This window comes from Coenobita brevimanus, chromosome 105 (assembly GCF_032717465.1).
Source record: "Coenobita brevimanus isolate Jiangsu-jjx chromosome 105, ASM3271746v2, whole genome shotgun sequence".
Taxonomy (NCBI): domain Eukaryota; kingdom Metazoa; phylum Arthropoda; class Malacostraca; order Decapoda; family Coenobitidae; genus Coenobita; species Coenobita brevimanus.
The window spans coordinates 26,974,489-27,000,520 of record NC_137058.1 but is presented as its reverse complement, the minus strand read 5'-3'; the positions used below and the strand labels follow the sequence as shown (position 1 = coordinate 27,000,520).

General features: G+C 40.2%; 1 protein-coding gene across 1 annotated transcript in view; it reads left to right on the top strand.

Moving 5' to 3' along the window:
• Positions 1-26,032, top strand: part of sei (potassium voltage-gated channel seizure) — a 362,440-nt gene that overhangs the window by 66,203 nt on the left and 270,205 nt on the right. The window contains exons 3-4 of the mRNA XM_080285287.1: positions 5,466-5,709; positions 20,352-20,527. Of these exons, the coding sequence (XP_080141413.1) occupies positions 5,466-5,709; positions 20,352-20,527 (420 nt within the window). The remainder of the gene's footprint in view (positions 1-5,465; positions 5,710-20,351; positions 20,528-26,032) is intronic.

Below are 26,032 nucleotides of genomic sequence, written 5' to 3'. Positions count from 1 at the left end.
TGTGACAACAGAGGAAGAAGACGAGGAGGGGGGTAAGCGTAATAATATAGTAAGATGGTGATGATAATAATAATAATAAAAATAATAATAATAATAATAATAATAATAATAATAATGATGATGATGATGATGATGATCAGAGTAATAATGGAGGAAGAAGAGAAGAGTAAAAAGAGTACATACGTAGGAAGAGAAATGAGCGGTGAAGGCGAGATAGACAGTATGATAGGTAGGGAAGTAATCCAAATCTATATTTCTATTCTTTTTTTAAACTACCGACGACCGAGATACGAAGAGGAGAGAAAGCGTAGTGAAGGGAGAGAAGAGAGGGGAGGGAGGGGAGGAAGAGAGAAAAGAGATGTGGAGGAAAGAGAGGAATAGGGAGGGAAAGGCGTGGAGGAAGGAGTTGAGGAGGAGATGAAGAAATGGCAGGTAGATGAGAAAGGGGAGAGAAGTGAGGAGGAGAGACGAGAAAACTGGAGAGAATGATAGGGAGGAAGATGGGTGAAGGGAAAGAAGAGAGAAGAGAAAGGTAAGGAAGGAAAGGGGGAGAGAAAAGGGAAGAGCAAGTTGAAAGAAGGGGTGAGAGGAAGACAGAAGAGAGAAGAGGAAGGAGGAGAAGGGAGATAGGGAGGAAGGAAGGGATTGAAAGGAGGTCAAGAGAGAGATAAATGAGCGTTTACACAGATTGCCACTATGTGTGTGTGTGTGTGTGTGTGTGTGTGTGTGTGTGTGTGTGTGTGTGTGAAGGTAATTGAGTTTTGGCAGTGCTTGTGTGCGTGTCGGTGTTTTTGTATGTATGTGTTTGTGTGTATGTGTGTGTGTATGTGTGTGTGTGTATGTGTGTGTAATATGTGTGTGTAATATGTATGTGTGTATATGCAGTATGTGTATACTGTATGTATACCTCTCTATTTATATATATATATATCACCATACGCACTAAAATGAGAGAGAGAGAGAGAGAGAGAGAGAGAGAGAGAGAGAGAGAGAGAGAGAGAGAATTATCGTGAGGGAGGAGCGACTGGCTATTATCTACCCCTTTGGTTATATTATAGTTAAACGACCTTGTTCTCCTCCCATCTCGCTCGCTTACACACACACACACACACACACACACACACACACACACACACACACACACACACACACACACACACACACACACACACACACACACGTAAGAAGAGGGGGGAGACGAGGCGATGGAGAAAGAAGTAACTGATAGAGATACTTTGATAGATTGACAGTGATGGACGCTGGAATGGAGAGAATGGAGAGAGGGGGAGGGGATGGAGAGAGGGGGGGAGGAGGGGATGGACAGAGGGGGAGGGGAAGAGGGGACGGAAAGAGGGGGGAGGAGGGGATGGACAGAGGGGGAGGAGGGGATGGACAGAGGGGGGAGGAGGGGATTGACAGGGGGGAGGAGGGGATGGACAGAGGGAGGGAGGAGGGGATGGACAGGGGGAGGAGGGGATGGACAGGGGGGGGAGGAGGGGATGGACAGAGGGGGGAGGAGGGGCTGGACAGGGGGGGGAGGGATGGACAGAGGGAGGAGTAGGGGATGGACAGAGTAGGGGATGGACAGGGGGGAGGGGATGGAGAGAGGGGGAGGAGGGGATGGACAGAGGGAGGGAGTAGGGGATGGACAGAGGGGAGGAGGGGATGGACAGAGGGGGGAGGAGGGGATGGAAAGAGGGGGGAGGAGGGGATGGACAGAGGGGGGAGGAGGGGATGGAAAGAGGGGGGAGGAGGGGATGGAAAGAGGGGGGAGGAGGGGATGGACAGAGGGGGGAGGAGGGGATGGAAAGAGGGGGGAGGAGGGGATGGACAGAGGGGAAAAATTAGTTCCATTGAAGGGTTGAGAAAAAACGAGGGAGTATTAGGGGACTGGGAGGAAGAGGAGGGAGGGGGGAGGGAGGGACGACGAGAAGGAGGGGTAGGGAGGAGGGGGATGGAATTGTGGGAGGTGGAAGGGGAAAGGGAGAGAGGATAACAGAGGGGGAGGATGGAAGGAGGGGAAGGAGAATAAGATGAAGAGGGGAAAGGAAGGGAGAAAAAGGAGGATGTTGAGGACAAAGGGAGGAAGAGGAGAGGAAGAGGACAATGGAAGGGAGGAGGAGGACAAAGGAAGGGAGGAAGAAGGCAAAGGAAGGGAGGAAGAGAGGAAAGAAAGGGAGGAAAAGGAGGATGAAGAGGGGAAAGAAAGAGAAGAAGAAGAGGGGAAAGGAAGGGTGGAAGACGAGGAGAAAGGGGGGAAAGGGAGGAAATAAAAAGACGGAGAAGAGGAGAAGGGAAGGAAGGAAGAAGAGAGGAACGAGGAGGAAGGGAAGGAAGAAGAGAGGAACGAGGAGGAAGGGAAGGAAAAAGAAGGAGGAGGAGGAGGAAGGGAAGAATGAGGTATGACGTAAGAGGGGAATGGAGATATGAAGTGAGTTAAAGAAATAGATGGTTTGAGAGAGAGAGAGGGAGAGAGAGAGAGAGAGAGAGAGAGAGAGAGAAACAATAAAGGCAACAGTGCGTAAAAGAAGTACTTGGTTCTAATTGCCACTCCGAGTACTCTCTCTCTCTCTCTCTCTCTCTCTCTCTCTCTCTCACACACACACACACACACACACACACACACACACACACACACACACACACACACACACACACACACACACACACACACACACACACACACAGGTTTGCTGTGTATGGAGACTCATGTATCATTTTCTGCCTACCGTGTGTGATATTGAGAGAGAGAGAGAGAGAGAAATGTCTTTGATTTGAAGAAAGACAGACAGAAAGAAGGTTAGTGTGTGTGTCGATGATTGGAGAGAGAGAGAGAGAGAGAGGAGCAGTATTGTCACCGTGGCAGCGATATTAACTCCTCTGTCTTTCTCGCCAATAGCCGTCGTGAACAACATTGATCCGCCATCTTGCTCTCTCTCACGTTCATTTTTTTTCTCATTCTTGCCACTTTTTTCCTGGATTATCTTCTCTCTCTCTCTCTCTCTCTCTCTCTCTCTCTCTCTCTCTCTCTCTCTCTCAGGGGGAAGGGAAGAAAAGTGTTATCATCGTTATCGTTATAGTAATCGAAAGCATCATCATCATCATCATCATCCATACCGCTGTCATTATCGTCATTATCATCATCAGTCGTTATCGTTATCGTTTTTGTCATCATCATATCATCATCCATACCGCTGTCATTCATCATCATATCGCCATCCATACCGCTGTCATTCATCATCATATCATCATCCATACCGCTGTCATTCATCATCATATCATCATCCATACCGCTGTCATTCATCATCATATCATCATCCATACCGCTGTCATTCATCATCATATCATCATCCATACCGCTGTCATTCATCATCATATCATCATCCATACCGCTGTCATCATCATCATTACCATCATCAGTAAATATCGTTATCGTTTTTGTCATCATCATCATCATCATCATCATCATCATCATCGTTGTTGGTGGTGTTATTAAGAGCTCCACGTTCTGTCGAGTCCTTATTGATATTGTGCAGTAGATATATATATATTTTTTTTTTTTGGGGGGGAGGGGGAAGATCTAGAAGGCTGGTATTCCAAGACCATTCGAGACAGACACTTGAAATTTCGGGGAGTGATATATCTTGGTCGCAGGCTTCTTCTGGCACTTTTTTTTTTTTTTCCCTAGCACAGTATCGCCTTCTATGTTATTTTTTTATTTTTTTCCCTCCTGCCCAGCAAAAGCTACTGAGTCGATTGCTTTTAAATGTTGCAGTATGTAGTGGTCAGCATATACTAGTGTACTTGCTACTTGGGTATTGATATTGAGATCCAGCAAATACTTTTTAAGATATCGAGGAAAAAGCAAAATGGCCGCCTCGCATGAAAGTGCTAAATCGGAAAGTATTTGGCCAATTTTGACCAAACTCAGTGGAAATGTAGTGGGTCATGATTGAACATGATTGGCACAGTATGAATGACCTTGACCTTGATTTGAGGGTCACAGGTGTGGATTTTTTTTTTTTTTTTTGTCATTCTAATCTGGAATGTGGAATTTTTTATTATTGCTTCAGCAGTTTCAGAGTTCTAATTCTAATTCTTATTCTTATTATTTATTATTATTATTATTATTATTATTATTAATATATCTATCTATCTATTTCATAAGCATCCGGACCTCCTTTCCCACCCTAGGGCAGGGTGAGGAATTCATAAATAAATATTGAATCTGTATTTCTTCATTTATGTATATATCATTTTATTTTTGTGTGTATTTTCTGTGTATTTTTCATGAGTATTGTTTATTTTATTATTTGTGCTCGTAAATTTGGTGAAGGAACGTGTGTTAATGTGTCTGGCCCCCACCAAACACTGTCCCTGTAATATTAATGGTAATTGATATATTGTATTTATTGCACTATATAAATAATCAACACGTACAATAAAAAGGTATACTGGCAATTATCACCCCTCGCTTGTAGGGTAAAAGTAGTAGTTGTTGTTGTAGGAGTATTAGTTCTAGTAGTTGTAGTAGTAGTAGTTGTTGTTGTAGTGGGATTATATTATTATTATTATTATTATTATTATTATTTATGTAGTAGTGATAGTAGTAGTAGTAGTACTGTAGTAGTAAAGTAGCAGTGGTAGTATAGTTGTTGTAGGAGTAATAGTTCTAGCAGTTGTAGTAGTAGTTGTTGTTGTAGTGGGATTATATTATTATTATTATTATTATTATTTATGTAGTAGTAGTAGTAGTAGTGGTGGTGGTGGTAGTAGTAGTAGTGGTAGTAGTAGTAGTAGTACTGTAGTAGTAAAGTAGCAGTGGTAGTATAGTAGTAGTTCTAATAAGTAACGGTGCTACCTTGAATGCCCCCTCCTCCTCACCAGGTAATTTATACATCAGTAAAGTGGGTTTATTAATATTAACTCACATATTTGTTTCCATACATTCAGTGGTATTGAGATATGTGTAGTTCCGAGTAATAGCCACACTTGAGGAGGAAGTGGTGTTTGCCTTGGCTAACGCAGGTGAGAGAGAGAGAGAGAGAGAGAAAGAGAAATTGTGTGTGTGTGTGTGTGCATTAGGTCACTCTCCCCTGCGCTTACCTACCAAGGGCCCTGAATATCTGTAGAAATTCGCCTGGAGCCACTTTGTGTGTTGTAGGAACGGCTCAGTCTGCTGGTGTGGACCTGGGTGTGCCAGTGACAGTAGGATATGAATAAACGATGCGGAGTAGCCATTGATAACAGCACACGATAAATTTACACAGCGGAGTGGAAGAGAAGTATTGATATATATGTGTGACCCTGTGTTTATATGCAATTTAATATCGCAGGATTTACTTTTATTTGTATATATTCTTGTATTTACCTATTTTCAGGCTCTGCTGTAATCATGTATGAATAAATTTCCACATATATCTCTTGACCCGTATTTAATGTTGGTGTATTTTCGTCTTTGGTAGGTACTGTCCCTGGGTGCGGACGTGCTTCCTGAATACAAGCTACAGTCGCCGCGCATCCACAAATGGACCATCCTGCACTACTCCCCCTTCAAGGCCGTGTGGGACTGGATCATTCTCCTCCTCGTCATCTACACCGCCATCTTCACCCCCTACGTGGCGGCCTTCCTTCTCAACGAACAGGAAGCGGCAAGGAAGAGCAATCAAAACCAGTACGACAGTCCTATTGTTATCATCGATCTCATAGGTAAGGGGCGGTTATTCTCCATTTTTTTTTTTTAGTTATTCTTCATTTTCTTCTCACTCGACGGAACTAAACTACAATAACCACATGAATATAAGGTCCTGGGTGCTTCAAATTTGTGAGCTGAAATTTATGTAACAAGATTTGAGTCTTTGGGGTGGGATTCTCAGGTACATTTGCCATCAAAGCCCTGTCATAACTTAGATATGTTTTATAGGAAGAACTACACAGGGGAAGATATTGTTACACCTTTTGCTGATCGTCCTGCGGAAAATAATTATAACTTGCTGTAATTTTCGCCTAGTGACTAAGATTTATTTATGAAGTTAGAAGAGGGGAAGGAGGAATTTATATGAAGTTAAGAAAGGGGAAGTAGGAATATTTATGATGTTAAGAGAGGGGAAGGAGGAATATTTATGATGTTAAGAGAGAGGAAGGAGGAATGTTCAACAGGCTCCTTGTCTTTCCTGCAAATACACACCTGAGCTGTGACAGGGGATGGACCTTAAGTGCCTTTGTCCCAATCCTGGAATTTATCGTGGAATTGTGTTCACCTAATGACACTGCACTGCCTATGCAACTTAAACCCTAAAATCCTCAAGGCGTATCATAACTGCAGCAGATCAGATTAGCCATTGATGCGAGATGGTAACGAGTCTCTTGGGTCACTATCGTCTTTGTTCTGCTTTTCCTTTTTAAAATTTCTTGCATCCCTGTGGGAAGTTTTATTGTTTTTGTCAGTGTTGTTATCAGTTATTTTAAAATTGCCATGTTTCAAAGGCTATTTGGCCGTGAGCCCTCAAACTTGGTCAGCTTAGTCGGACAGGTGTCTGCTTCTTTTGGCCAGCTGTGGTAACAGTCCTTCAACCGGATCTCCTGGAATGGCTCAAAATGTTTATTTGAAAAACGCAGATAGTTAGGTTCCCGCGTGACATTACGAAACAACTATTCAGTCAGTAGACAAAAAAAAAAAAAAAAAGTAAATGAATAAGTGAATAAATAAAAAGAAACCATAAATCATAAAATGGGTTATGAGTAGAAAATGATGCAGGGTAGATAGACCAAACTAAGCCGTTGCCGCAACACACGAAAATTTAGATACGGTATGTAATATATGGAACTGCATTTGCTCTTCGTTTCATTATACATTACATATAAGTATAATAAGTATCAAATATATGTAATAAGGTTTTAAGCTATTCGAATGACCAAGAGTGAAAATATTGAGGATCAAGAGGAATAAATAAAAATAACTTTAAACTAATTGCCCATGAGAAGAAATACTGAAGGGAATGAATCAAAAACTTCCAGGAACTCACCTGTAAGGAGGAAGAAACTAAAGGGAATGAATCATAAGCTTAACTTCCCCATCCATCAAGAATAATAATAACCTCCTAAGATAACTAGCGTCTGTGTTTGGGAGGAGAAAATTTGCGAGGGCATACCGTGGTAATTAATGTGGGTAATCAGGAAGTTCGCGCGCTCTCCTTTGTCACGGCTGCATTAGGCGGGCGGGCGGTTAAACTAGCAAGTGAGCCGTCCAGTTAATTTAAAGAGGGAAGGTGGTGTGGAGGCGCTGAGTGAAATGCGAGTACCATGAAATTTAGGAATGTACGCAGAAGGAATCTTTATGGGGAAACATGAAGAGAAAGAAACAGGGAACATAAAGAGAAAGAAACAAACAAAATTTATAGAGCTATTTTGTAGAGGAGGAAGAAGGCTGGGAGACGTAGAGAGTGGAATTCAAGTATATTATCTTGAAATTAGGCATCCACCATCCACTTACATGATGCAGAGATATCTTCAGATGACACGACACTGAGTGACTAGCCCAATTATTTCTTGTAGCCCAAGAAACCATTTGCAGACTATATTAGGTGATAGCCGTATAACCATATGGTGCCTGGTGGTTTAGTGGGGTAGTATGTTCCAATCTGGTGGGGCCCATAAGGTTTTACATCCGAGGGAGGGTCGGGGTTTAACGATCACATATTATAATGCTTCTTAGGGGCGAGTGAGGCAGGTTACCATCCCGTTGTATCAAGACTGTGTAGCCCAGCCCTGAGCTCCAATGCTTTTGGATGAGCAAGAAAGGATTAGATAATGAATGAAATATAAGGACAGTGTGATATGTTTTGAACACATGGTCAGTCAAACTAGCAAACCGCCCAGTTAATTTAACCCGTACACGCCGGGGGTTTTCCGATGTCGCACACTCCTCCCTACAGGGGAGTTCCATGATTTTGAAAAAATACTCTTACTCCAAACCCTAATATCTGCCAAACTATATCAGCTAGAGAAAAAATTAAAGATACATAAGACTCACCAACTCTTCTTCTTTCAAATGAAAGTATCCCCACATCTCCAGGTGGTCCCATTGATGAGTAAGGGTAAGTTAAAGTTCAAAGGGTGGCAGGAAGATGCTTGCAGCTATACCCATCAAGTGGCGTTGCTCCGCGCCCAAAATCTTTACTGCTATACACGTCAACCAGCACGTAGGGGTTAAAGAGAGAAGCTCGGTGTCGTGGAAAGTGAAATTCGAGTAACTTAATATTAAGGAATGTAAACAAAAGCAAAGTTGGTGGTAGAATATGAAGGAAGAAATACTAAAAATAAAATAATGAAAAAATGGAAGCCATCTCTTTAGAGACGAAAGAAAATGGAAGCGTTGAGTGAAATTCGAATATTTTGATTTAATGTAAGTGGAAGTTAATGAAAAAGATGGGGAAAGGTGAGAAGAAAAACAAAATTGAAAAAAAAATCGGAGGAAGCCATCTATTTAATTTAGAGAGATGAGAAGGCTTGGAAGCGTTGAGGGTGAAATTTGAGTGTCTTGAAAAGAAGAAGTGTGCTTAGAACAACCTGAAATAAATAGCCAGCGACCCATCCAGTTAGCTTAGAGAGAGAGAGAGAGAGAGAGAGAGAGAGAGAGAGAGAGAGAGATGGTATAGGTGGGAAGGTTAGAGAGAGTGAAATGGTATAGGTGGGAAGGCTAGTAGAGAGAGAGAGAATTCTGGTATACAAGGTTGTCCAGATAACGCATCTGTCTTCTTGTGTGTTGTGGGGACGGCTAGTAATAAATTACTTCAATTGGTCGGTATCCACAAGAGTTTACATTTGAGGAGGTGGTGGGGGTATACTGCGCGCGTAATGCTGCTCAGGGACGTGTGCAGCTGGTCACCCTCGCCTTAAATATCGGTAGTCGCATAGCCCCGGTCCCCTACGTTCCTGGTGGGGTAGAAAGGAATGGATCAGGGATTAGGTTGCGTGTGTGTGGATTTGTACTTATAAGTTTGCATTTTATTTTACTTGGTCGTCATTTTTCACGTTTTCACCTTTTCGTTTTTGCAATATATTTCGACTCCTCCTCCTCCCGTCCTTGTTTCTCGACTGATTATCCTTCTTCCTCTTGTTCTTGGTGACTCTCTCTCTCTCTCTCTCTCAAACTTTTCCAAACATCGCCTATTACCATAATTTCCCGTATGGTCTTTAAGTTCAGCCCAGAAATTTATATACCATTCAGGGCGATTAATTTTTGAAAAGACCTCTAGCCATTTCGAAAAAGGGTTGGAGAAAAAAGTATATATAGAAAAAAAATGAAAAAAAAAATATTGGTAATGGAAGCTCCTATGACCCAATCAGCCCCCCCTCCCCCCCTTTTTTTTTTTATAGGTATTGGGTGGTATAGAAGTAGCGCCCCACAAACTCCCCAACACCTCTTCCTAAGCGATTTATTGTGGCTATGGCTGATTAATATCCTTTTGTTCGTCATTTGTGCAGAGTAGGGCGATGTTGGAAGGGTTTACGTAATACAGGACAGTAAGGTGTGTTGAGCTAAATAAATCGCTTAGAAAAAGGTGTAAGGAACGAGTATATAGATGACAGTAAGGTGTAACAAGCAAAATAAATCGCATAGGAAAAGGTGTTAGGGACGAGAATACAGAGGACAGTAAGGTGTAATAAGCAAAATAAATCGCTTAGGTAAAGGTGTTAGGGACGAGAAAACAGGCCATTGTCAACGGGAAATGAGCCGTCCCTGCAACACAAAAATCACCAGCCAGTGAAAGTTATACATGACCTCCCTACTCTCTCTCTCTCTCTCTCTCTCTCTCTCTCTCTCTCTCTCTCTCTCTCTCTCTCTCTCTCTCATGGTTATTTTTAAGTATTTAAGGGTATCAGGTTCTCCATGGAGAGAGAGAGAGAGAGAGAGAGAGAGGTGCGTGCGTGCGTGCGTGGTAATGGACCGGCTCACTCGTTTCATTATACTCTGAAAGAAGGACGGAGCAATATTGTCTGTCTTGCTCACTGGCTCTATTTGGCTCACTTTCCCTCACTTTTTCTCACTCTGACTCACTTTTTCTCACTCTGACTCACTTTTTCTCGTGCCGCTATTCTGCTTACGGCTTTATTTTCCCGTTCTCTCTGACTTCGTGTCTGTGTCTGTGTGTGTATACTATACATATATATATATATATATATATATATATATATATATATATATATATATATATATATATATATAATATCTGGCTATCTGTCCATCCTCTCTCTCTCTCTCTCTCTCTCTCTCTCTCTCTCTCTCTCTCTCTCTCACACACACACACACACACACACACACACACACACACACACACACACATCGCGGTAAGAGTCGTGGTATGTTATTGGGCTTGAAAAACCCGAGTGTGGGATGGTCGTCAGTAGTACGAGAGAGAGAGAGAGAGAGAGAGAGAGAGAGAGAGAGAGAGAGAGAGAGCGCGTTTCTGTATAAGGAAAATAATGATGATCAAGGGGAGACAGAATAAAGGTAAATGAACGAAATGAGAATAAAGTGGGTAGTGGAGGGAGAAAATGAACACGAGAGAGAGAGAGAGATTTTGTTCATTGACATTACACGTGTGTGTGTGTGTGTGTGTGTGTGTGTGTGTGTGTGTGTGTGTGTGTGTGTGTGTGTGTGACTCCTTGTGAATGCTAGCCAAGTTAATGTTAGGGAGACAGACAAAACAATTGACAGAGTTGACACTTCCTGAAACACAATATGGGTTTCAGAAGGAGCGAAATACGTGTGATGTGGTCTTTGTTGCCCGACAGACACAAGAGAAATGCCACCAGCGGAACCGGGACGTGTATATTGCATTCATCGATCTTGCAAAAGCGTTTAACACTGCCATCGGGGAACTTTTGTGGAGTGCACTTTAAAAATTCGGAGTTTCAAACAAATTTCTAACCCTCCTGAAGAGGCTGCATCTCAGCATGAATGCTGTATATCCTTTGGTGGGAGGAATCTGAACCCTTCAACGTGGACGAGGGAGTAAAGCAAGAATGTGTCCTGGCTTGTGACATTTTCAGTATATATATATCACACTGTAGTCACCCTTTGAAGTCACCAACAGATGAACCTGATGATAGAATAAAAATCCATTTCCGTCTAGTCGGTAACTAATTTATTCTTGGACATCTTTAAGAACAGTCAAAGACTGAAATGGCTCTATTCCTATTGCTACAGTATGCTGATGGCTGTGCTGTCCTTGCACATACCTCAAAAGTCCTACAGCAGTCTCTTACCGTCATTACCAACGTATACCATGGAGTGAGGCTTCGTTTAAATGTCACCAAAACAGAAATACTGTATCAGAAACAAAACACAACAGAGCCTCTACCAGTTCAGATACATGGCGAAAAATGTAAAACACTTGGAGAATTTTACGTCTCTTGAAAGTGTGCTTACAGATGAACATAACATTAATGCAGAAGTACCTACACGAATCAGCTGCCCCTCAGCCTCTTTTTTGAGTCTCAGAGCCAAAGTATTTGAAAACATCAGCTTGAGAATCGAGACGAAGGTATCAGTATACACAGACGTATCCCTCTCCACCCTCTTATACGGTGCTGAATCCTGGACTACCTACCAGCGTCACATCAAACAGCTTGAGTTTTTTTTTTCACATCCGATGCTTGTAGTGCATCCTAGGACTCACGTGTGTGTGTACGTTTAAGTGAACCCTTCCTCCCTTCATCTCCATTTGCTCCTCAGGCATTTATCAGTGTTTAGCGGCCACCGTGACTTAGAGAGAGAGGGGGGGGGGAAGGAGGGAGAGAGGGGGGAGGAAGGGAGATATAAAATGCAGATAAAACCTAAAACTTGGTGAAATAGACAAGTTTAAACGATGAGAGAGAGAGAGAGAGAGAGAGAGAGGCGAATAAAACATAAAACTTGTTGAAATATGCAAGTTTAAACGATGAGAGAGAGAGAGAGAGAGAGAGAGAGAATACGTTTTGGTAAATGGAAAATAATGATGATCAGGGGAGACAGAAAAGGGAGACGGAATAAACGTAAATGGCCGAAATGAGAACAGAGAGGATAGCGGAGGGAGAAAATGAACACGAGAGAGAGATAGAATTGGTTAACGTAGAAAAGACGATAGGAAATTTGACACGAAAAAAAAATAAATAAAAAAAGAGAGAAAATACCAAGAACTTTGACCTCCCAAAAATTCATATAGATTTCAGATGGATGGGACTGATTGGGAAGGGAAAGTTTTATTGGGCAGTAAAGAAGGTATGGAGTTTTGGGAATAATGGAAGAGAGAGAGAGAGGAGGGGGAATAGCAGTGCGACAGGAATGTTAGATAGGTAATGTGCAATAGAAAGGATAGATAAATAGATATCGAGAGGTAATAGAAAGTAGATTAGATGGAAGATAGAGAGAGAGAGAGAGGAGGGGGAATAGCAGTGCGACAGAAATGTTAGATAGGAAATGTGCAATAGAAAGGATAGATTTATAGGTATAGAGAGGTAATAGAAAGTAGATTAGATAGATAGATGGATAGGTAGGTAGGTAGATAGGTTAATAGATAGATAGATAGACAAGTAGATAATTCAGCCAGGAACGGAAGTATAGAAAATAGAAAAAAGGGTGCAGTAAGAGAGAGAGAGAGAGAATGAGCTAGCTTCATTCCCAAGACTTCCTCCAATAATTAGAAAAAGCTGAGAGAAAAGACCCATTGATTATTTTTTTTATGGTACGAGGAGACTAGACTCTCTCTCTCTCTCTCTCTCTCTCAAAAAAAAATCTTAAGCAAACTTTCAAGATAATTGATAAAAATCACACACACACACACACACACACACACACACACACACACACACACACACACACACACACACACACACACACACACACACACACACACTTAATTCCGACGAGGATTCATGGGGCACTATGTTATTAAATATAATAATGAATAATGTGATGACAGAATGGGTCAAAGAAGAGACACGGTTTCGAGGTGAGGACACACCAGCAAGGTTAGATTTACTGTTCACCAAAGAACCCGATGTAATAGAATCATTGAAATATCTCTGTCCTTTGGGAAAAAGTGATCATGTGGTCATTGAGTTCCAGATGTTAATAGGGAACGTCGAGCCAAGAGACGAGCTTCAAAAACCGGGAAGATACAACTTTGGGAAAGCAAATTTTACAGGATTGAGAAACTTTTTTGAAAATGCGGATTGGAGAAAATTCAGAGAAACAAGAGAGATACAGAGGAAGTGGGATATCTTTCTAGACCTCTATAATTTGGGAGTGGAAAAATTTGTACCAAGAGTAAGAGGGAAAGAAAACAGGAAAAAGGAGTGGTTTAATAGAAGGTGTATGATAGCAAAAAAAGAGAGAGATAAGGCGTGGAACAATTGGAGAAAGAGAGGTAACAACAGAACAAAGGAAGAATATAAAAGAACAAGAAATGAATACACAAGAATACATAGAGAAGAAGAAAGATTCATTCATTCATTGCCAGACGCCATGTATCCCAAACGGGGTGGCCAACGGCCTAGAGTTAATTGTTTTACAGGGAGGGGCACTAATCCTCCACCAACCCCACTTGACACGTAGGGAGAAGAAGAAAGGAATTTTGAAAAAGGTATAATAGACAAATGCAAGGATGAACCCAAACTGTTTTATAGATTTGTTAATGGCAAACTGAAACAAAAGGAAAGAATCACCAAACTGAAAGTAGAAGGCGAGGTCTATAAGGATGTGGCAGTGCAACCAGAAATAATGAACAAATGTTTCCAGTCAGTTTTCACTAAAGAAAAGGAGCTTGTGGAAGGGGAGGGAGTGATTAGAAATGTTCCGGTGATAAAAGATATAAAAGTGGAGGTACAGGAAGTGTATAAATTACTGGAAACTCAAGATTTAAGGAAAGCCCCAGGACCTGATGGAATTTCTAATTGGGTACTGAAGGAATGCAGAGAACAACTGGCGGATAAAATTCACAGTTTAATCGTATGCTCACTGGAAGAGGGGAAAGTGCCAAAAGAATGGAAGAGGGGAAATGCGGTACCAGTTTACAAGGGAGGAAACAGGGAAGAACCCCTGAATTATAGACCAGTGTCTCTAACCAGCATGGTCGCAAAATTGTGTGAGAGAATCCTGAAAGACAGATGGATAAAATATCTGGAAGAGATGAATATTTTGGCTGAATGTCAGTTTGGGTTCAGAAGTGGAAGGTCATGTGTTTCTAACTTGTTGAGCTTTTACTCAAGAGCGATTGACATGGTACAGGAGAGAGATGGTTGAGTGGATTGTGTGTACTTAGACTTAGGCCTTTGACAAGGTGCCTCATAAGAGACTAATGTGGAAATTAGAATATATAGGAGGACTGAAGGGGAAACTTCTGGAATGGATGAGAGACTTTTTGAGACAGACAAATTAGGACAGTAATAAAGGATAGGATGTCTGGATGGAGGGAAGTAACAAGTGGAATCCCTCAAGGCTCGGTGTTGGCGCCAGTAATGTTCCTGATTTACATAAATGATATGGTAGATGGAGTGAATAGTTATGCAAGTCTGTTTGCTGATGATGTAAAGATCTTGAGGAAGGTAGAGGTTGAGGAGGATTGTAAAATACTGCAGGAGGATTTGGATAGGATACACAATTAGAGTTGGATGTGGGAAATGAAATTTAATGTAAAGAAATGTAAAATATTGGAAATGGGTAAAAGTACCAGGAGGCCATCACTGAATTATTTATTGGGTAATGAATTAATCACAAAAAGGAGAGAAGAGAAAGATTTGGGAGTGCTGGTCCAAGATAATTTGTCACCAGAAAAGCACATTAACAAGATAGTTGGAGAGACTTATAAACTCTTGACTAGCATAAGAGTAGCATTTCATTATATGGATGAGGAGATGATGAAAAAATTGATAGTGGCCATGATCCGCCCCAGGTTAGAATATGCAGCGGTAGTGTGGTCCCCACACAAAAAGAAAGATATAAACAAGATTGAGAGAATACAAAGAACAGCAACCAAGATGGTCCCCAGTCTGGCAGACCTGTCATACAGAGAGAGGCTGGAAAAACTGGATTTGCCTTCCTTAGAGGAAAGGAGAAAGAGGGGAGACATGATTGCAGTGTTCAGGACCATGGTGGGAGTAGATAAAATTGACAAAGAAGATCTGTTTGTATGGGATAAGAGAGCAACAAGAGGACACGGAATGAATTTGAAAAAGTCAAGGTACTTGAAGGATATCAAGAAATATAGCTTTCCTTACAGAAGTATAGACTTATGGAATAGCCTGGACAAGAGAGATCGTCCAGTCTAAAAACTTAAACGAGTTTAAAGCTAAATTTGACATATTGAGAAACAGCGACGGAAACCCACGAGCATTGTATATTCCATGTATATCACAGTTAGGTATATTAGGTAAATACTTAAATATTTGGAACGACTTAGACAAAGAGGTGGTGCATGAGAAAAACATAAATGTGTGTAAAGGTAGACTTGATAAATGTGGATATGGAGACAGGACAACACGAGCATTGCTCAATTCCTGTATACTACAAATAGGTAAATACACACACACACACACACGACGGGGTTTGTTTCCTCTCTCTCTCTCTCTCTCCCGAACAAAAAATCATAAAAGGTAAAGAAAATAAAGCTAAAGGGTAAAGAAAATGTAAAATATGTTTAGATGGAAGGTGATAAATATATGGAATACTATAGAAGAGTTAATGTAGACACCGAGAGAGAGGCTTGTAGATAGGAGATAGGGAGGAAAGGGAGAGAGGAGAAAAAGGAGAGGGAGAGGAAATTAGAGAAGAAATGGAGAAAGGAAGAAGAGGAGAGGAAATGGAAAAGGAAGAGAAGAAAGGAAGAGGAATTAAGTGCAAATATAAGAATGGGAAGCAGAGAGAGAGAGAGAGTTTTGAAAATATAACAAAAGAGTGGTGGTGTTAATAGGACAGTGTAATGAATGTAGATTGAAATACAGACTGAGAGACAAGATAAAAAAGGGAAGATAGATTTTTAAAAGTGAAAAGAAATAAAGAAGTGACGAAATAAATGATCTAGATATCTATCTATCTATAGCCCGACGCCCTAATCCCGCAAAGGGTGACCGCAGACAAAACGCCTCCAAGTCTCTGTCACCCACCATTTGACTACCCTCCCCTCAACTCACCCCCTCCCTCCCTCATATACCTCGCTACTCCATCCCTCCGCCTCATCCTCGATCTACTCCTCCCTCTCCCTCCCTCCACCTCACCTACATACACCCTCTTAGTCAGTCTTTCATTCTCCATTCTCTTCACATGTCCAAACCACCTCAGTGTATGAACAAAAGGAAATAATGGAAAATCAAGTGAATAAGGAAAATGGCAAAAGAAGAAGTGAAGAAAATAAAGGTAAAGGAAGGAAGAATTAAGAAATGTACAGAAAATAAGGAAATCAAGGAAAATAAACTGAAAAAATAAATGGAATGGTAAGAGATGAAAGGAAGAAAACAAGGAGAAAGAAGAAAAGGGATAAAGAATTAAAAATAAGTATAAATATGCAGGAAATGAGGAAATAAAGGAAAATGGAGAAAAAGAAAATGCCAAAAGAAAAGAAGAAATGAAAATCGAAAGAAAAAGGAAGGGAGAACTAAAGAAATGGGAATAAAAATGCAGAAAATGTGGAAGTAAAAGTAAAGAGAAGAAAATAAATGGCAAAAGAAGGAAGAAAGGAATAAAATTGAAGGAAAAGAAGAAAAGGGAGGAAGGAGTAAAGAAATGATAAAGTACAGAAAATGAGGAAATACAGTACGTGGAAAAAATGGAGAAACAAAAGAAAATGAGATGAACGTGAAACAAGTCTACCTTAGAGAATAAATGTAGATGGATAATGAGGGACAGGCTTGGAGATAATAAGGAAGGAGGCATTAAGATAAGGAGAGAAAGGAAATGAAAAGTAGAAGAAAATGGGGGATGAGAGGAGGGAAAGAACTGTGATGAGATAGGAGAGGTGAGGGATGGGGAGGAGAGGGAAGAAAGAGCGGGAAATGGAGAGAAAATGAGTAAAGGGAAGGAAAAGAAGGAGAGGAGAGGAGAGGAGAGAAGGGAATGAAACTGAAGAGAAGGAGAGGAGAGAAGAAGGGAATGTAGAGGAGACGAGAGGAGAGGAGAAAAGGAAATGGAAGAGGGGAGGAGAAGAGAGAAAAAGAGAAATGGGGTGGGGAAGAATAGAAAAGAGAGGAGAGGAAAGTGAGGGAGAAAGAGATAAAAAGAGATGATGACAGGAGGAGGGGTGAGAGAAACAGACGACAAGGAAGGGGAGAGAGAATATATGAGAGAGAGAGAGAGGAGAATTAGAGACAGGAAAAAAGCAGAAAATGAAAACGGGAAAGGAATGAGAAAGGTAAATTAATTGAGAGAGAGAGAGAGAGAGAGAATGCTTAAAGTATGCCCCTATAGTGGTTTTAGGCGGGTTCTGTCAGGGGCATTGGTTCACTGGGTTGTCTTAAATTTTATTGATTAGAGAGAGAGAGAGAGAGGATAGGGGTGAATAGGAGAGAGGGACGAGAAAGAGAAGGGTGATGGAGGAAGGAAAGGAGGGAAAAATGAGGAGTAGTTGTGGAGGAGGAAGCGAGTGAAGGAGAAGTGGGTGAAGGATGCAAGGGAGGAGGTGGAAGAAAGAGGTGGATGAGGGAAAAAGGAGGAAATAATGGTAAAAAGGAAAGGGAATGAGTAGGAGAGAGAGAGAGAGAGAGTTGTAGAAAGGTGAAAGGTTAAGTGAAGGATCTCCCTTGATGGATGATGGTTGTAAAGAAGGATGGGCTGGTGTTATGCGTAAATTTGCCTCTTTTCTCTCCTAATTTATAGCCATGAGCAAAAAGTCTCCATTTCTTTTTCCTGCCGGTTGTGGCGATGGAAGTTGTCATGTGAAGTAAATGTGACAAGAGGATGACCAAAGTACACAGCAAGAGAGTATGAGAACAAATTAAGGATATTCTGTAATTTTGAGAGAGACGCAGGGCCGTTGTGGCGGTCAGAGAAAGTGAGTTTCCGTGATTTAAAAGCTGGTTCAACAAAGGTCGGGTTCCTTCACTCTCTTCTGGCGGAAATTCTCGGCCCTTAGTAACCTTTTTCCCGTGGCTTAGTGGGAAAATTGATGATACCATGACCCTGCATCCTTTCCATAGCACATTCTCATGACTAGTGCCATATTTTCGTGTTATAGTACATTTCCTTTAGCCTGAAGGAACTGGGCAGGTCCCAGGTATATTGTCGGGGTTACATGAAATTCGATGAACTTAGGAGGTAGGATTTGGTCTCCTTGGATGCTAGTTAAAATTTCCCTTTAGTACCGAGACAAAAACAAAAAAGTGTTGGATGTGCTACGATGTCAGGACACTAAAATATCATAACACACTACATAATAGCTGGTGACATATATGCTGTTAATATGTAATATAGAAGTTTGAGGAATGTCGTACCTAAATTCCAGAGAGCTTGAGGAAACAGCAGTGGAGTTTCTAGCTAGAGAATTTCGCACACATTACATTGACGTCATGCAAAGCCACACCACACACCTGATGGAAATCACCACACATGACCCAACCAGTCATATACAGAGGAGATTGGAGAGAGAGGGCAGAAGGGGTTGGGACGTGATAGGAACAGATGTACGGTGGAAAAGGCAGGAATAGGGGGCACGGCGTTAGCTAGCATAAACCAACCTCCTCATAGGACTGCTCTTGTCAAGATAACTCCGTCCTGAGAATATAACTGCAATCAAACCCCGGACTCTTCTTTATCTTTCTCCTGTCATCCACGACAAGACCGACTTGAAAATTCTCTCCTCTAACAACCCTAAAATCTAACATTTCTGGAAACGCCTCAGCTACGGCTACGAGACACGGCCATCAGCTGAACTGAAAAGGATTGGGGATCTTGTCTGGTCAGTAAGTGAAAAATATATATAATTCTCTTCAAATAATTTTCTCAACCAAAACTTGTGGGTTTTTACATTAGATAATGAAGGCTGCTCCGGAGCACCATGAATGTAGAAAGTAGTAACCCACCTCACTGGCAGAGGCAGTGGACATAAAAAAAAAAGGGGGGGGGGTCACATCGTTTTTAAAATGTCCACCTTTAAATTCCTGCAGTCTCCAGTTTTCTTTAGAACTAAGTGGTGCTAAAATGTAAATAGACGTCAGCTGACAGCTTGTATGGGATTTAAATGCCCTAGTCCCTCAAATTTAAATGCCTGTGTCCTCCATTTTTTCTGTATTTTCAGCATAAACTACGTAAGGTAAACTGAACACAGTGTTACAAGGTTGTTACATGATTACTGCATGTTATTAGAATATTTTGTAAGTGTATCTAGACGAAATACTGTACACAATTTTGAGGTTAAGTAATTTTGCAGGTCACATGTACTGGAAAACACCGCCTTATTATATCTGTGATATACGTAATATACCATTCTCTTCCAAGACAAATTTCAGCGAAAGCAAAAAACTGCAATATCAAGAGGAATCTGGGGGATAACTCTGTCTCTCTCTCTCTCTCAGTGGTTCATGTTTGGATTATAACATACTGAAATCCATGAAGGTCATTAACTAAGGTAGAAAATCAATTTTATGAAGTCCCACTCCTCTGAGAAGACAGCTTACAGAATTTTTTTTTATAGGCAGATTAGGTTTGGTGTACCACCTCTCTGTAGATCAATAGGGACTTTGGAATAAGATAAGAACACAGAAAATCCAAGTCAATAAAATAAAAACAATAAATTAGGAGGATCTTTTCTCCATATTCTATTACAGTTTTCTTGATTGGGGAGTAACTAAAGGAATTAATATAAATTATGGAATTTTAAAATGAATGTTGGAGTAATTTGGTTTTGCAGCTGGAGTGTTGTTATGAAATGTTGTGGCCTCAGGTCCAGGACATGAACTTGGTGAACTGCAGGCAGACATCCTTCGCCTCCTGTCTACCATGGTCCTCTTGGGAGAACTGGAAGAGAATTGAGGGACAGTTGTTTAACCAGGCAGCAACATCACCTGGTTGTTATCAGTGCCACATTGGAAAGGTGTCCCCCATCAGCATCTCAGGTGGTGCAGAAAATGGATGCCTTCATGTGGTGGCACTGATATAACTAGGCTGTGAAGCTGACCAGTTATACAAACATCCATTAACTTACTCCCAATCCCCCAAAATGAGGATGGTGGACTGCAGACCAATGACAGCATAAACCTGCACACCACTGGGTTCACATTTCCTCTCTAGCCCCCAAAATGAGGATGGTGTCTTTGTTTCAGTCTATCAATGGTTTTGCATAGGACGTCTATCCGTAACTAACTTGGCCGTTCCTCTGCAGTTGACATCATGTTTATGGTGGACATCATCATCAATTTCCGTACGACTTACGTCAACCACAACGATGAAGTCGTATCTCATCCTGGCAAGATTGCGCTACATTACCTGCGGGGATGGTTTCTCATAGATGTGGTGGCGGCCATTCCCTTTGACCTCCTGCTAGTCACTGATTCAGATGTGAGTTTTAAATATCACCTAAGTGCTTTAGTTTTCTACATGACTTTTCATTTTCATTGTTTTGATAGGGAATCATATTTGATGAGGTGGCATTTTTTTTTTGTGTGTGTGTGTAAATCTCTTCCCAGGCTAGTCACTGAGTCACAGAGTGCTTCATTTGTCAACATAACATCTCTTTTTCAGTCATTGTATTGATACAGAGGCACAGAGTTAGATGCAAAAATGTATTAGCTTCTCCTGCATTTTTCATTGCTGGAGTAAAAAATGCCTGAATGGTACATAATGGACAAAGCTGCATATTATCACATAGATAGATTATAATGATTCATCATTTTCCACTGTGTTACACTCGAGCATATAATGGTATGTTCAAGTATCCAACATTGAAAAAGAAGTGGGAGCAGCAAACAGATTTTTGTTGTTGATTGTACATGTTGAATGGTTCTGTATGGGTATTGATTTTGTAGTAAAGGAAATTTATGCTAGGAATTCATATACCGGTACAGTATTCATTTACAGGTATTATTGATGTCATTTAATCTGCTGAATTCTAGATAATCACATTTACCATAGGATACATGAGTAAGTTATTTGTGCATGTCGTTATTTTTCTGTATGAACTTACTGTATTTTAAAATAATTGAGCAATACTGATTACTGTACAGGTGTATTTGTTGTTTGAATGTGGCTAATTATTTCTGTGTACCATTCGTGATTAACATACACATTCATACACTCATGCACACATGGGATACATGCATTTTATAATATAGTACAAACCCTCAAATCCAAAGTACTTGGGTCCAAAAGCTTTATGGAAATGGAATATTTTTGAAAAGTAGAATAATAATAACTATGGGAAACTCATTTAAGAAATAGCTTACAGTACCTTGAACAGTAAATGCAGTGAAGTACTTCTTGTAGTATATATCATCTATTGCTGTATTTGTTCACAGCAGAAAGTTGTCTTCAAATACTCTATGCACTGATTTTGTGAAAACAAATAATATCAACATCCTCTTATTGCTTGAAAAAATATTTTGGAAAGTGGAGGTTTTTGGAAAATGGATGTTGGGATTTGCGAGGTTGTACTGTTGTGAATCTGCCATGATCTGCCAAAGGTTCATGAAGAGTGTAGTTGAGTGCCATGACATTGATGCACAACTTTTGGTGTGAGTGTCTGAGTGTCCTATGTGTTGTGCTTGACGTATCGGGCCATGACTGTAAACCTGATAACAAACTTCGTGAATTGTCTAACATCACTCACTATATTATGTGTGCCATGTTTCAGTGTCATACAGTCATTGGCTTCAAACTCAGTGAGGTGTCTAACATCACTCACTACAATGTGTGTGCGATGTTTTCAGTGTCAGACAGCCATTAGCTTCCATCAGGGTTTGGAAGTTGACAGCCAGTAATTTGGAATGACAAAACTGGTGCTTGCAATTTAAGTTAACCAACCTACACTCCAATTATTGTTAGAAACAGAGCATCAGTTATTTTACTGTTTAAGTTGGGATTGATTTGAAAGTATGGCTTAGGAGGAAGCCTGTACCATGGTGCAGTAAACACAGCTTTGTCTTCTTGTATTAAACTTAAAATTAACACAGAGAAGTTATCTATGCTAGGAAATTTTCTCTAAGTAGATACATAACCTTATGCACAAATGTTACCGTATTTGAACTTTAAGCATCCTTTCATTGTATAGTGGTCTTGAAAGTTGTGAATAGAATAACAGAAATTTGTAATGAAGAAGAAGAGACATGAATAAGGAAAAACCATATTAGTGACATCTCAGCAAACTGTGCTGTTCTGTGATTGAAAGATGTGGAAGTGTCTGTGTGAGTTCAAAGAATTATGTACTGTAAATTTTCTCTCTTTGTACTCCACCACTCTCACCTGTCATTTGCTATGTAGGCTTTCTGTGGGTAATGAGTAGCTCAGTGTACTCCATTTATCCTGTGCTTATTACTGCAGTTGGATACATTTTCATGCAAATTTCATTGATTTATGAAACTGGTTCATAGTTATGGTTATATATTTCTTTTTGCATATCTTCTGTTGTGGATTGTAGTATGCAACTGACTAACCTTTTTATTTATGTTATGGAATAGTGTACCATGTCACAGAATGCTAATGATTGGTAAGTAGTAAGATATTGTATAGGTACACATTACACTAGTAGTCAAAATACATTTTATATATATCTAATTCATTGTTCACATAAGTGATCAGATTTACAGTTTTGACATGTAATTTTACTTTATTAAGTATTTTTCCTTAACAGATGGTTGCATAGTACATTAAAAATTTAGATTTACACATACCGTAATTTACCTTTTTTTTTTTTTTTTGGAGCTTCCATTTGTATACTGATAGTTACACATTACATTTAGATTTTTGGAAGCATTTTGATGAATTTCTTACAAATTGAAGATGGAAATGCTCTATAGCTTCCCTTGTGGTGATTAGCTGATTTGCTCAAGTACAGTAATTCATTAAGAAAATACTGAATATTTTTTCTTGCTGGGTTTTATATACATGTAAGCATTATCCATCTGTGCTCATACATGCATTATGCATGTGTGTGTTCTAAGATGTACCCATTGCACTGTACAGTTCCCTTAATAAATATTGTTACTTATTTAAAAATTAAAAAGCAGATGAAGCATTTAGAAGCATAATTAATTTATTTTCCTTTTGTATACCACATCAGTATGAAAACAGCATAACTAGGTGTAATGCCGGCAAATACATAAAATACGGGTGGTCCTCACTGAAAGTTTTCCCATTTACTTGTAGTTGATGATGAATTTTTCCCTTAAAGTTGCATACAATTCATGATGCAATTATTTTGAAGTCAGAACTAAGTGTTTTTTCTTCCCCTTTTTAAACCTTTAGTCATCAGCCAGAAGTTGTACTTACAGCTTTTTCATTTGAAGCAGCATTTTTCCTACACACATCCCAGACTTTGAATGAGGGCTGGCTGTATTTAGATCAGTAACTTCACCCATTGCCAGCCTGTCGGTCTTGCCTTCAAAATACTGTACAGTAATACTACAGTTACTATCCTCCCCATTTGTGTCTCGGGTAATGATGGTTTATTATTGGTACTGTACATGCATTGAATGAGGGAAGCAAACTTACCAAACTCTTCTCTCTCCTCTCTGAACGTGCAGCCAGGAGTCGAGGTAAGCGTTCTTCCGTGACCTTCACCCTCCCAACTAGACCCACTGTACCCCCTCCCTTAGCCCCAAGCATGACCTCTTCTGACCCAAAACTGACTGATGTGACCTCTTTTAATGAAGTTTTGAATATCAGACTGACCAGAATTGCGCCCTTTTCAAAAAAAAGAAAAAAAATTGGAAAAGTTTAATCCCCATCCCCCTTTACTCCCTCAGTCTCATGGAACGTGATCTATGTGTAAATATTTTTATTATTACTACTCTCCGCTAATTCCCTCCCGTGATAAATACTTCCTTTTTTTAAATACTTGGTGTTGCAGATTCCATCACCCCACAGTATGTATATAATTACTTCCATCAGAATTATCTCCTCTTTTCAAACTACACTTCTACCCTGTCCACTTCCTTTATTACCTTATCCTGCATCTTCTCCATTATTTCTGTACTGCTTTGTCCTACTTGCCTTCCTTTATTACTTTTATCCTACTTCTCATCGTTTATCCTATGAATCATCCTCCATTCTTTTTCCTGTAGTTCTTCCTTTATCATCTTATTCAGTGATTCTTCAGTTGTCTTGTGATTTTTCCTTTTATGCTTTATCCTATCATTCTTCTTTTATCCTTTATTGTGCAGTTCTTTCTTTAACTTTGATCTTACAGTTCATCCTTTATCCTACACCTCTTCCTTCTCAATTATCCTTTTTTTTTTTTTTCCTTTATCCTTAATTACTGCTTCATTTTTCTTTATCCAATGCTTCTTCCTTTATCTTGTTGCTTGTTTTATCCTATATTCTTTCCCCTATCATTTATCCAAATGTTTTTCCTCCATCCGTTATCCTGCAGTAATTCCTGTATCCTTTTTAGTATTATTATTATTTTTTTTTCAACCCCTTCCATCCCTCCTCATCCTCTCCATTATTTATATATTTCTTCTTGTATCTTTCAATTTTAGTTTCAAATCTGTTGTTTTATATTTAGTTATAAATTATCATGGTGTACATCTTTACAATATTTTCTCACAGTTTTCCATATTACCCTCCTTTTTTCTTCCTTTCCTCCTCATCTCCTCCTCCATTCCCTCCTCTTCCCTTCCTCCTTTTCCATCTTTTCCCTTCCTCCCCCTTCTCTTCCTCCATTCCTCCCCCTTCTCTTCCTCCATTCCTTCCCCTTCATTTCCTCCTTTCCCTCCTCTTCATTTCCTCCTTTCCCTCCTACTCTTTTCCTTCTTTCCCTCCTCTTCTTTTCCTTCTTTCCCTCCACTTCTTGTTTCCCTCCTCATCATTTCCACCTTTCCGTCCTCTTCATTTCCACCTTTCCCTCCTCTTACCCTCCCCCTTTCCCTCTTCTTCATTTCCTCCTTTCCCTCCTCTTTATTTCCTTCATTCCCTCCTCTTTGTTTCCTCCTTTCCATCCTTTTTTGTTCCTTCTTTCCTTCTTCTCTTCCTCCTTTCTGTTCTCTTTTTGTCTTTTATCTTGTTTTTTTCCTTTTTCGTCCTTTTTACTTCCTCACATGGAATCAGGAGTTGAAATCGACATTATTCCTTCCATCTACCCCTATTTTCTCATATCATCTCCTCTGTTTTGCGTTCCATTTTCAGTATTAGCATTTCATCATTTTTTACTACCACCCATCATTCCTCATCTTGCATACTGTAATTGCTTCACACTAATTTTTTTTCCTCTTATTTCCACATTTCTTTTAGTTCTTTATTGTTCCATTCTGTCCTTTTTCCTTGCGTACCTCCTTTTCCTTAATAAATTTCATTACCCATTTCTCCCTTTTGTCATTCTTCATTGTGCATAATAGGTTCTTTTTTGTTTTTCTTTTATCGACAATGTTTCTCTCTCTCTCTCTCTCTCTCTCTCTCTCACTGCATTTCTCACTTTCATATTTTTTGTCATCATTTTGTTCCATCCATCATTCTTCAGCTTGCATAATAGTTTCCCTATTTTGCTTTTATCCCCATATTGACTGTTATATATATAGTGAGAGAGAGAGAGAGAGAGAGATAGGTATCCATTATTTTTTTGCTGTTTCAGACCATTGTTTTGTTTTTGTTTTCTGATCTTTGTCCTTTGTCTTTAGTTTTTGTTCCCATATCCTCAGTTCATCCCTTCCATGTTATTTACCAACTGTAGTCTGTTTGTTTTCACCTGATGGAACCGAACCATTACCACAACTTGAATGCTAAGTCGTGGTCGTGTGAAATTCGGTAAGCCTTTGTTATGAGGATGAGTCTCCTTGGTTGCCAGCCAAATCAGTCCTCTAATCTGACTGAATATGACCATCAACAGCACAGAGTGGGATTAGGGATCGTCGA